The 13,452-nt window shown below is 42.3% G+C and overlaps 1 protein-coding gene across 2 annotated transcripts in view; it reads right to left on the bottom strand.

The window, feature by feature from the left end:
• LOC124879046 (integrin alpha-11-like) overlaps positions 1-13,452 on the bottom strand; it is a 146,481-nt gene that overhangs the window by 74,264 nt on the left and 58,765 nt on the right. For both annotated transcript variants that reach the window (XM_047383316.1, XM_047383324.1), the window contains exon 11: positions 2,158-2,302. In XM_047383316.1, coding sequence (XP_047239272.1) covers positions 2,158-2,302 — 145 coding nt within the window. The remainder of the gene's footprint in view (positions 1-2,157; positions 2,303-13,452) is intronic.

Raw genomic sequence — 13,452 nt, 5'->3', positions numbered from 1 at the left:
AATTAACACATGTGGAATTATATACTGAACAAAAAAGTGTGAAAAAACTGAAAATATGTCTCATATTGTAGGTTCTTCAAAGTAGCCAGCTTTTGCTTTGATTACTGCTCCGCTCACTCTTGGCATTCTGTTGATGAGCTTCTAGAGGTAGTCACCTGAAATGGTTTTCACTTCACAGGTGTGCCCTGTCAGGTTTAATAAGTGGGATTTCAAGCCTTATAAATGGGGTTGGGACCATCAGTTGTGTTGTGCAGGAGGTGGATACAGTACACAGCTGATAGTCCTACTGTATAGACTGTTAGAATTTGTATTATAGAAAGAAAAAAGCAGCTAAGTAAAGAAAAACGAGTGGCTATTATTACTTTAAGAAATGAATGTCAGTCAGTCCAAACAATTGGGAAAACTTTGAAAGTGTCCCCAAGTGCAGTCGCAAAAACCATCAAGCGCTACAAAGAAACTGGCTCACATGAGGACCGCCCCAAGAAAGGAAGACCAAGAGTCACCTCTGCTGCGGACGATAAGTTCATCCGAGTCACCAGCCTCAGAAATCGCAGGTTAACAGCAGCTCAGATTAGAGAACAGGTTAATGCCACACAGAGTTCTAGCAGCAGACACATCTCTAGAACAACTGTTAAGAGGAGACTGTGAATCAGGCCTTCATGGTAAAATAGCGGCTAGGAAACCACTGCTGAGGACAGGCAACAAGCAGAAGAGACTTGTTTGGGCTAAAGAACACAAGGAATGGACATTAGACCAGTGGAAATCTGTGCTTTGAGATCTTTGGTTCCAACCACTGTGTCTTTGTGCGGCACAGAAGAGGTGAACGGATGGACTCTACATGCCTGGTTCCCACCGTGAAGCATGGAGGAGGCAGTGTGATGGTGTGGGGGTGCTTTGCTGGTGACACTGTTGGGGATTTATTCAAAATTGAAGGCATACTGAACCAGCATGGCTACCACAGCATCTTGCAGCTGCATGCTATTCCATCCGGTTTGCGTTTAGTTGGACCATCATTTATTTTTCAACAGGACAATGACCCCAAACACACCTCCAGGCTGTGTAAGGGCTATTTGACCAAGAAGGAGAGTGATGGGGTGCTGCGCCAGAAGACCTGGCCTCCACAGTCACCGGACCTGAAACCAATCGAGATGGTTTGGGGTGAGCTGGAAGCAGAGTGAAGGCAAAAGGGCCAACAAGTGCTAAGCATCTCTGGGAACTCCTTCAAGACTGTTGGAAAACCATTTTAGGTGACTACCTCTTGAAGCTCATCAACAGAATGCCAAGAGTGTGCGGAGCAGTAATCAAAGCAAAAGGTGGCTACTTTGAAGAACCTAGAATATAAGACATATTTTCAGTTGTTTCACACTTTTTTGTTAAGTATATAAATCCACAAGTGATAATTCATAGTTTGGATGCCTTCAGTGAGAAGCTACAATATTCATAGTCATGAAAATAAAGACAACTCTTTGAATGAGAAGGTGTGTCCAAACTTTTGGTCTGTACTGTATATATGTCAAGTGGCGCATAATAGCTTTAGCCGTAATGCTCCACTTGTGAAAGAATTGTTGTCTGAGTGCCAAGAGAAAGCCCAACAGATTTACTGAGTGCTACTCACATAAAAACAAAAGAAAATAATTTCACCATCTGAAAATTGCTTACTGGCAAATATACAAACAAGTAGCTTCACCATATTAAACATGAATAATTTAAGTAGCATTTATTATTAAAATGAGTTTCTTCAAATTCATGCCACCTAGACACTGCTAGATACTAATAATTATTCAACGACTAAGTGTCTAACACCTTTAATACTCAGTAGAGCTGCCTTTTATTGTTATGACCTACTGCAAATTCAGCACATAGCCAAACACAGGCTTCTGGCAACATTCCACAATATTAGCCCACTCCTGATGGACAAATGCCTCTAATTTATCACTAATTCCTGGGTTCGAGTGTTGCAGTCAAGAGCTTTTTTTAATATGGTAAGGCAAATCTCTGCTGCTGCCGCTCTGTTGAATTTGAATACAATACTTATATTAATAACTTTATTTAGCAATTTTGACAGTTTTTGTGTACTTTTTTTATTGCAAAAACCAAAACAACTTTCAATTTAAAAAGAAAACCTAATTAAGATAAATTAAGAATAACAAAAATTACCCAAATAAGCAGCATGGTTCTTCAGGGCTTCTGGAAACTCGTCTTTGTAGGAGGATTTTGGTGAAAAAACTTTACCATGTTTAGTTTTTTTTAGCACAGCACCATTCCAGTCATAAGCACCTACTGCTCCAAGCAGAACACCATCCTGAAAACAAATAGTTAGATTTATACACAGGTTGTTATCATGCAAGTGGTTAAAATTAAAACTTGATGTAAATGAATCAACTGTTCCTCATACCCTCATTCAATCAACTAAGGGACAAAGTTTTTTTTTTTTTTATCAGGGCAAGTACTATGTCAAAATAAGGTGAGCTTCTTCCATGTAACCATGCAGAATGGAATTGAAGTCTCCCAATCTAATCAATGAACTATAAAACACAAAATATTCACATTCTGAAGCGGTGAAGTTTGGAAGGTCAATTCAGAGTTATGCTATTAATTCTCTTCTCTTTTGCAGTACTGTATCACCATGATTGGGACAAAAAAAATGACATGATGAAATGAGAGATTAATCTTTGTATGGAAGCATGGAATGAATAATGATCATACTACATGTATATGATGTCATGCAAAAGAGAATGAAGAAAGATTTCTTTGATCATGATTTCTTTGAATCATGTTAACCATATATCGATGATTGTAGACAGAATTATGATTTTTACATTTATGATTGATGAATCAAAATGAAATAAGGTTGGATTTTTTTTATAATATCAAGTGCTACTGGATTTTGTTAATCAACTGTATGTGTAAGAAGAGTACTGATAATCTCTTATGACGTTTGAAGAAGAAAGGAAGAAGTTGAGGTAATGGTTTTAAACTGTAAATGGAGAAAATTCTGTAATTAAATGTTTAAGCAGCAATGATGTAAGAATAAAAGGAACTGTTTAAGAGGAAGTGTAATGTTGAGTGAGACAGGAATTGTGGAATATTAAAACTTAGTTTGGTAGATTAAGAGGGATACTATTGTTTTAACCATATGTGAAAATGAATTCTGCGTAGATTGTTCTAGGCCAGTCCAGGAAAATGTTAAGATAAGGAAAAGTTCTTGGCGTAAGGAAAGACTAATGGACTTGTTATTGTAGAAGATAACTCATAGGCTGGATAGAAACAGTCCAGCTGGAAAGAATTATGATATCTTGAATCCTGCCAGGTCGATTTGACAGAGTTCAGTGTCCCAGAATGTGTGCCTAAATGGAACGGTACATCAGAATGGTGAATCATTTCACATACACAACAATGTTATGACTTTTGTATATATATGCCCTGACTCGTGTCAGGGATTTGTAATCCTTTGGGATTTTGTACTATGAAAATGTATTAAGAGATGTGTTCTGAATAAATGGTCCCCCGCGTCGGCTTTGAAAGGAAACCAGTTCTCTTTTCATTATTTTTATATTAGTAAACTTTCTTCTCCCACAGAATAGAGCAGATGTTGAGAAATTGGGGAAGTAAGAGCCGTGGCTTACAGTACAAGGCTGATTACTGAGGGGAGGGCGCAGGTCAGAGGTGAGGTCAGCAGATGGGTCAGGACTGAGGTGATAATGGCTCATGTCTGATGTGAAGCACATGACTTGGGGAATTCCAATGAAAAGATCGCCTTATGTGACGGGAGACACAGCCCCACTGATAATCTGCATTGAAAAGAGGATCAACCCGTGTGCCTTAAAAGAGTGGCCTTTGAATGTGTTATCTAAACATTATTAGTTAAGTTTTCAGTCCAATTTTCCTTTCGTTTTCTCATCCATCATTCTATTCCCTTTATTATTTTAATTACCTCTGTTCTTTGATTTTCTGTATCATTGTAATGTTTTTCCTTATGTACAGCGCCTTTTGAGTGCCATGTTATTGAAAAGCGTTACATAAATAAACTTGACTTGACTACAGCTCCAATTTGAGCATCTGACTCCAGCCATTTTATTTTACCTAGACAACTGAGAGAACATGGTTGGCGAACAACTGAATGCTCCCGACTAAAGAGACGTAAGACATCAGTGTTTCTGACTATGTTTGACCTAAGACTTCAGTGACTGACCATCAAAACCTGGAGTATCAGTGCCTGTCTGCTTGGAGGAAGAAAACTGAAGATTTAAGTTCCCTTCCACCCAAGAAATCCACTCGTTGCATCCCAAAGAATTCATCTTCATCGGGTGCATGGATGAGCCTCCGTCTTCAAAGCCTCCTCTTCAAGCTCACCAGATTCAGCATTAGGGAAAGATATATTAAGTTGAATGATTAATTTCTATTATTCAACCATTATTTGTTGCTGAATTGTTTGCTGTCACTGACCCCTGCAAAAGTGCTAATAAAAAAAGAAAGTGTCATAGTCTAATGAGGGTTCGGACTGAAATTCAAACAGGTGCAAAACAGGGCTCGACATATTGTGAGTTATATCTTCTTTAATTAGGCTCGGAGTAAGCACTTACATAGCCATTGGAGAAACCACCAACGAAAATCTTGGTTGGCATGATACAAGGAAACATAAGGAGCTTGAGGAGAGACGTGACATTTCATGAGGAACCAGCGAGGAGTATTGCAAACACACCAGTTACTAAACAGAGAGAGTTGGAGTGTGGACCAATGAGAGAGGAAGGCAGGTAATCAGATGGAAGTGGTAACAGGTGAGCAGCTGATTAGCTGGGAGACTGAGGGGGAATGTGACTAATTATACAAGGCAGAGGGAAATCAACATGAGGGACAGAGCAAAGGTTACCTAAACTAAATGACAAGACCTGGAAAGAACAAATCTGGAGGAAATAGTAAACAAACACAAACACTATGTGACTGACTGCAACTAATGTTCTGACAGAAGGGAAATAAACATGAGAGACTAAACAAAGAGAACTACATTAAAATAACAAACCTGGGGAAAAGACTGAAAACCAATGTAGATAAACAGAAGGGAACTAAGGACATGGAGGAAAAAAAAAACTAACTAACAAAACTGAGTAGCACAGGGGAAAGCAAATACAAGAACCTAGGCATAGAACCTAGGCATAAAGGAGCACAATTACTAAACAGAAAGCATAAGAGAAGGAACTAACTAACAAAGTAAACAAACAAAAAAACCCAGAATGGCAGAACCTGAAATTACCCTCCCTCAAGGTTGGCTTCCAGATGACCTCAGAGTGCAAACAAAAGTCCAAAACAAAAACAACCCGACCATGGCGGGAGGAGGGGCCTCGGAGAGGATGCCCCTGAGGAACCCGAGGAAATGAGTCGGGAGGAAAAGCTGAGCCGCAATAGGTGGAGGTTGGTCTGGGAAGGCTGAAGCTGATGCTGAGATGTCTGGTTGACCTGCAACGGAGAACGGTGTTGGGGCGTCCGACTGACCTCCAGCGGAGACAAATGCTGGAGCATCTTGCTGAACCCCAGAGGAGACAGATGCTGGGGCTTCCGGCTGACCTCCAGCGAAGACTAATGCTGGAGCGTTTAGCTGAACCCCAGAGGAGACAAGCTGGAGTGTCTGCAGAACCCACAGTGGAGTCAGGAACAGGAGCTGAGAAGGTTAAGGATGTAGGACACTTAGCTGACGGCTGAGACACAGGAGACATGACACCACTGAAACTCTGGGAAGCAGTGTAGGAACCGCTGAAACTCTGGGAGTTTGTAGATGACTCCTGAGGTGCTGCAGGTGAGCCATGAGAAGCTGTAGAGCCAGGAATTGGCACTGGAGCTTGGATAGATGATGCTGGTGGACCTCCATTATAGGAGGTTTTTATAGGTTGCCTTAAGCAAAACTTGTTAAAACAGAGCCACTAAAATCAACCTAACCCATATACCAATTGCAAGTTGTAAAATAGGGAATGAGCAGCCGTTAACAGAAGTGACTGTCGAGGTGTGGATGACTGCTGTGGGCTACTCGGTCGTCCAGACCACCAGTTGAAGAAGGGCGAGACTTTTGGATGCTGGCTGTTAGAGGTTAGGCATGTCATTTCCCGACACCAGCTTAAACAGATTTTCCAGTAAACCTGCTTAGTAAGACCTTTCAGGTTTAGGGAAGACCAGACCCGTTGGATGGAGAGCTGTATTGAGCAATCCCCTTAGAAATAGGGAAGTAGGAGGGAGGGGTTAGCTCATCGGACAACGAAACATGGCGCCCGATCAGGGACCCAGACGAGAGATAAAAGGGCCCCAGATGAAGGATGCTCAGCAGAAGGACGTCTCTGCCTGACCACCCTGGACCACCAGTCACAACCCTCACAGTAACTGCATAGTGTGCAGGTGAAGATAGGGCTTTATTGAGGGTAGACTGACTAGACCGAGACAGTAAAGCTAGGAGCCAAAGAGTCTGAACCCATCCCTACTCGAAGGTACCTCGAGAGGCTTTAGAGACGGACAACTCGAGACGACAAAGACATAGATTGAACCGATATCTCACAAACCCCACTGCCAGAGCCACTGCAAGACTGAAAGATTGTGAACAAGAGATCAAAAAGCTAACCCAGTTCAAAGAAAATATCCAAGCCGTCCAAGAAGAGGACAAAGAAAGTTTAATTGAAGAGCACAGTGAAGATGGCAGTCAAGAACAAAAACCCGACAACAGAACTGATTTTGACCAACCAAGTTATGACTTAACAGCAGATACAGAGATTGATGAAGAGGGCAACAGGTTGAAACAAGAGGAAGACCAAAGAAAAGATGAACTCAGCCAAAAACCCGTATGTCACCCCCTTCCATCGCTAAACCAAGAGCCGACTTCCTCCAATTGCTTAAACGAGACAGAGAATGGCAAGACACGGTCAGACAGGGAGCCTTATTGTCAGCCGGGGCCGACCGGCTTGATGCAAGCATCAAAGGTATGGTTGACACCAGAAGCCACAGAGAGCAAGACCCCACAAAAAACAAAGTAAGAGACCTTGCCTCTCAATTTGAACAAGAGGCCGCAGAGAACAGTACCAAGAACCAAAGTAGAATGACAAGAAAGACAGATGTTGAAGAAGAGGAGCCAAGAAAGGTTACTCAAAAGTCAAACAGAGCCACAATGAGGAGAGTCCTTGACCCAATGCCACCAGATGCAAGACGGATTTCCCTGTTAAATGGGACTTGACTCTACCAGGTTATCGGAGACCCCTGGGACATTGAGGGAGATGGACTGGTAGTTTTAACAAATGACAACTTCAAAACCCACAATTCTAAATTCAGTGAAAGATTAAGGACCCAGGCTGGAGAAGATTACAAGAGAGAGGTTCGGGAGCTGAGAAGACAAGTAAGCCAAAACAAAGCAAGTAATGTGCATTTGACCAGTGAACCAAGCACCATGCCACCCTACATCAGACTGGCCGCGGCATATGGGGTGGTTGCCATTCGAAGAACAACCTCGGGGCTTTGGACAGGAAGAGCCTTGAGAGGATTGGAGTTAGCTAAAAAAGGATTCCTGTCAACAGAAGATGAAATGTTGAGGTGGAGAGAAGCCACTACACCACAACACTGGTGGCAACGAGATAGACCAAATGCCGTGCAAACCTGTGAAGGTAACAGACAAATTCATTTGTGAGCAGTGCTGAATCACCACTCTCCCCAGAGTGATCTTCGTGACCCAGTGGGATCTGGCACAGATCCAGGCCAAGAAATTGTACCTGCCTGTGGGACAGTTCATTTCTTAAGTTCTGTGAATTTTGTGCATCTCGGACAAGGACAGGAGGTGCAGGTGGTTCAAGCAGAAGGGTGGCAAGTAAAGCGTTTTTATGACACACTCAGATCCTTCACACCACATCCTAATGAGGGGAGGCCTGCACCATACAGACAAGCCACCCAGGGCCAAGAAAGTGTGGGAGCCCAACCAACAGCACCCCCACTTTATGAAGGGTTATGTGGAATCAAAGGATGGGGCCACCAGACTGATGGCCTGGATGGGTGTTAGGGGTTTGAAAACTTTTGTATTGTTTATCACTCATGTCTGCTCTAAGTGCCTTTCCCTCCTTACATGTCACAGAAAGGGAGATGGGGAGAGGAATGAGTTATGCTTTTATCAGCAACATCTAGGGACTGGTACCGAGTCATCACTCCCTCTCTCTGTTTAAAATCAAGACACATGAACCCTAACCTTTCTGACCCCCCCACACACACACACACACCCTGAATGTTTGTTGAACTGTGTGTGAACCAGCATGTATAAATAAAGAGAGAAGGGTGCCAACACGTTGTAGTCTGTACTGCAGAGATACCCTTGCAAGTAAATTAACTGTATCGTTCTTGCCTCTGAGTTCACTAATTAATACCTAACATTAACTTGGTCCTTCGAAGCCGGATATTATAAGAACTAAACTGATCTTATTTTTCTTTGCAATGACTGGCGGATCTCCGGGAACAGCCTGACGTCGAGTTAAGCGCTGCCGCACAGCCGCACCTAGGCCTTGTGGCTGAAAGTCCCGGTGTGGGACATTCGTATCTGGCCGGTGGGTTATCGTCTTGCTCGATGCTGGGTGACCCTGGGGGGTCCGACAGAGTCACCTAGAAGTCAACTCTGAGGTGAGATAGCTTTAAAATACAGTACATGAGATAAGAGTAAGCGCTATATAAATAAAAGAAGAAAAGTACTTAAAAGTCGTTGGTAGTGTGTCGCTGGTAATGACACTGCATTGGATAGGTTTTATTTCGCCGCAAAGAAATAGCGATAGATTTAGGTAGGATCTCGCCGCAAGGAGATCAGCAACAACTAGGTAATTCCGCCGTAAGGGAACTGGGTAATTTGGTTGGTAACATTTCGCCGCAAGGAAATGAAATTAAATGTTGAATAATAAGGGAGCTCATAAACTAAGCTAGGTCGACCATACATATTGCTGAAGGGACATAAATATGTTAAAATACTAACTGTGTGAGTGCTGTTGTGTGTGTTTGGAGGACTAAGCATTTTTGGAAGAATCATAGCAAGATTCTGTTGGTCCTGTGTTTTGTTTTGCCCAGATTAAAAATACCTTTTATCTGGGACATTCATACTCTACAAATATATCTGGGTGAGAAGTTGCTCTGTATTATTATTATTATTATTATTATTATTATTATTATTTTTATTTATTTTTTTTTTTATTACACATTAACCATCATCTCCGAAAAAATGAAAGGAAAAAGTGGGGATGATTGTGTTAAATGTGCTTTAACTTGGGAAGATAAGTTTGGTTTTTCAGAGTGGAAGTTCGAGTGTAAATAAGTTCTCATACTCGTACTCGTACTCGTCGTCTTCCGCTTATCCGGGACCGGGTCGCGGGGGCAGCAGACTCAGCAGAGACGCCCAGACGTCCCTCTCTCCAGACACCTCTTCCAGCTCCTCCGGGGGCAGCCCAAGGCGTTCCCAGGCCAGCCGAGAGACATAGTCCCTCCAGCGTGTCCTGGGCCGTCCCCTGGGCCTCCTCCCGGTGGGACGTGCCTGGAACACCTCCCGAGGAAGGCGACCAGGAGGCATCCGGTATAGATGCCCGAGCCACCTCAACTGGCTCCTCTCGATGTGGAGGAGCAGCGGCTCTACTCCGAGCCCCTCCCGGATGGCCGAGCTCCTCACCCTATCTCTAAGGGAGTGCCCGGCCACCCTACGGAGGAAGCTCATTTCAGCCGCTTGTATCCGGGATCTCGTTCTTTCGGTCATGACCCAAAGTTCATGGCCATAGGTGAGGGTAGGAACATAGACCGACCGGTAAATTGAGAGCTTTGCTTTTCAGCTCAGCTCTCTCTTCACCACAATGGACCGGCACAGCGCCCCCATTACTGTGGCAGCTGCACCGATCCGTCTGTCGATCTCCCGCTCCATTCTTCCCTCACTCGTGAACAAGACCCCGAGATTAAATAAGTTAAATAGTTTAAATAGTTTCAAGTAAAACAGTTGATGGATGGAGATGAGAAAAATAAAAAACATAAGAAAAAGATTAAAAAGCACAGAGTGCATCAATCAAGGTGTTAAAGAATTAAAACTTTCCTGCAGGAAGTTTCGTTTGTCTTAAATATTGCGATCAGTCGGAAAAGAAAGGAGTATAGTGCATGTTATGGTGGACAACTGACTGACTGACTGATAATATTTCTGTGTGCAAAATCTGAACCCATACTAAACTTTTTCCATCTGCCTCTCTCACACACACATGTATGGGATTTGAGTGCAACATCTGCGTTTTTGAGTCTGGACTTCAGAAACCTGCCCTTCCCATGGCTACTCCACAAGAGACACTTCTTCAGCATGGCCTGAAAGAGAGGGAACCGGCCTGCCTGCCTGTCTGCTTGCTGCAAATCACAGTGTGAGTTTCCACCAGAACGAAACTCAGAAGAAGTCTGGCCCCAAACCCACTGAGATGGACAACGATCCATGCTGCTGCAGAGCCAGAAGAGCGATACACTGGATTTATATTGAAAGCGGGCAGAAGAGAAACAGGCCGGAGTAAAGTTCTTTCTCCCTCCTGGAGAAGTTAAAGTGGACAAGGAGTGAATGTCCCACCAGCACACCTGGGAAGGGCCTGGGTTGTTCTTTTGGACTGTTAGAGGACTGTGTGCCATGACAGTCTGACTCTGGAGCGATTAAGAAACTGAGGGGGGTAACGTACAAACACACACACATTTGCATAAATCTTTTCCTATTTTCTGCAACGAAGAACGCTTATTAACCGCTGCTCATGTGACACGCTTGCTTGACGTGGACAGATATAGCGGGTTAAAATATTATTTTAGGGTTAGAAAAGTATCTTCAAAAGGGTGATAACTTAACTCATTTGATACTTTCCAGTTAATTCTTTTAGAGAAGCAAGTTCTCTTTTGTCGTGGAATATTAGGGTCAATTATTATAGTTATTAAAAGTTATTAAAAAGCAGAGGAAGTTACATCTCCAAAACTCAGCAGTAACCATGTGTTTCTATGTCATTCTCAGGACAGATCTCATGAAGGAGCATTTTCAAAACCCATTGCATGCGTAACACCTGATGGGCTTCTCCTTCAGGCATTATTTTCTGCTGTCAGAGTTTGTATCCCATAAATCTAATGGTTAGAGACCTCATTAAAACTACTGCAGATGGTCTTCATACAGTCTCTGACACAGTATTTACAGTGGGGTGCAGTTTTTGTCCGCAAGTGCTAACTGACGCTTATGGAAGGTACAAATTCATTGTTTTTCACAGCAGCTACTGGGAAGAGGTTAAATTAATTTTTTATCCTTCCCTCTTCTGATTCATGCAGCGTGTTGATTTACACTGTACCTTATCAGGCCCTGACATAAACTATAAAAGGCTTGGTTCTGCAGGTCCTTTTTTCTCCCTTTGGGGAAGGAAAGGAAACCTAATCAGTTCTGTGCTGCACAGAATTATTAAAACACTTGTTGTTTTCTAAGATATCACCAGCTAAAACTTTAAAAACGTTTGAGAGTAATTGGTTTTGTTAAACACATTTCCCTTGGTAAAACAAACCTTTAAAATGAGAATGGGAAAAATTGGGTTATTTTTGAAGGTAAGAAAGAATCTGATTGGACAGTGGTACCACACAAAAAAAAATTAAAATAGATCTAAGCCAATGATAGGTTCCAGTCATTTGGTGGCTTTGAAATGCAATAATACTCAAAATTTCTACTTTGGGGAACACAGATCGGGGTTGAAGAGTTTTGTTTTGGAACCAAGGTTAGGATTTTTATAACGGAATAAAGAAAATCCTTCGTTTTAGGAAAAGAAAAGAAATGAAGGCTCTCTCAATACTAAAGAGGATGGTTGGCTCAAACTCCAGTCTCCTTGTTTGATTTCTTAGGGTTTAAAGATTAAAAGAATACATGGGAGTACAAAGGTACACAAGGTAATTTCAGATTACTAAATCATAAAATATTGGAACATTTATCAGCATTTGGATTATTAGAGAGGGGTTCTAGTAATAATTTTCTCCCCAACTCTCAAAATTTAAATAGCCAAATTAAGGAAAATTATGTGTCTTCCCTTTGAAACACTATGTGGAAAAAAGCCCAGTTTGGAGTCAAGTTTCTTATCTTAATTTCTGATTAAGTCAAACACTGCAGTTTTTGTTTTGTTTGGGTATACCATAAAAATGTCAACGCCGACTTAAAATACTTCTTTGCATTTAACCTGAGCAGAGAAATTCTTGAATGCGATCAAATTGAGCCAAACAAAAAGAGAGCATCTCATAAATTGACTTTATAGCAGAAAATCGAAAGAAGTTGCAAGTTAAGTGAAATGAGACAGAGTACACTGATGACATGAACAAGGCTTGTTTTAATAATTTTACTTTTATTACATTTTGTTTTCTTTAATTTATTATATTGTTTTATTATTGTTGTACTCTACCATGCCCCTTAGGGGGAGGGGCGTGTGAGTATTTTTCCTACAATATAATCTGCTTTCCCTCTGTGGGTTTGTGCTCACACAGAGTGTTTTCTTTTACATGTATTTAATCATGACTATATTTGTGATAAAAAAGGGGGGACTGTTAGGGGTTTGAAAACGTTTGTATTGTTTATCACTCATGTCTGCTCTAAGTGCCTTTCCCTCCTTACATGTCACAGAAAGGGAGATGGGGAGAGGAATGAGTTATGCTTTTATCAGCAACATCTAGGGACTGGTACCGAGTCATCACTCCCTCTCTCTGTTTAAAATCAAGACACATGAACCCTAACCTTTCTGACCCCACACACACACACACACACCCTGAATGTTTGTTGAACTGTGTGTGAACCAGCATGTATAAATAAAGAGAGAAGGGTGCCAACACTTTGTAGTCTGTACTGCAGAGCTACCCTTGCAAGTAAATTGACTGTATTGTTCTTGCCTCTGAGCTGACTAATTAATACCTAACAATGGGGGACCAACAGATCTGCTAAAGGTATCGATCAGAGAGTCCTTGCCATATGATCCAGCCTCGGGCCAAGTAAGCCTCCTGCCTTTAACCACCACACAGCATCCCCTGGTGTTTCGAGTGTATAAAGACTAGGGTTACGGACGTGTCGGCACTGCTTCAGACCAAACACCCGAAAATGAAGAACAAGCAAGCAAAAGGATGTGTGGGGCCCTGGGAGTATCAACCTGGGGACAGTTAATATTAGATGTTATTACAAATACAGATCTTCCCTTGGAAGACTTGCCTGACACTCCCAAGGAGAGGGGTGCTCGGGGTACAGGGCTGTACTACTTCACCACCAGTCTGGATGGCTTGGGCAGCCATGGAGCCAGACCCAAACAGAAGGTGGGGGAGTTCCTCGTGACCTCTGAAATTGGAGCAACAATATCAGTAGTTCCAGATAAACAGAAGGTAGACTCTGAAAAAGGAGAAGTTGCAGCAGCATACAAAGCGCTGACATATTCATGTTTGAATGTCTTGTTACTAAAA

This window comes from Girardinichthys multiradiatus, chromosome 2 (genome assembly GCF_021462225.1).
Source record: "Girardinichthys multiradiatus isolate DD_20200921_A chromosome 2, DD_fGirMul_XY1, whole genome shotgun sequence".
Classification (NCBI taxonomy): domain Eukaryota; kingdom Metazoa; phylum Chordata; class Actinopteri; order Cyprinodontiformes; family Goodeidae; genus Girardinichthys; species Girardinichthys multiradiatus.
The sequence above is the reverse complement of the archived record's forward strand: the minus strand, read 5'-3'. Positions and strand labels throughout refer to the sequence as shown.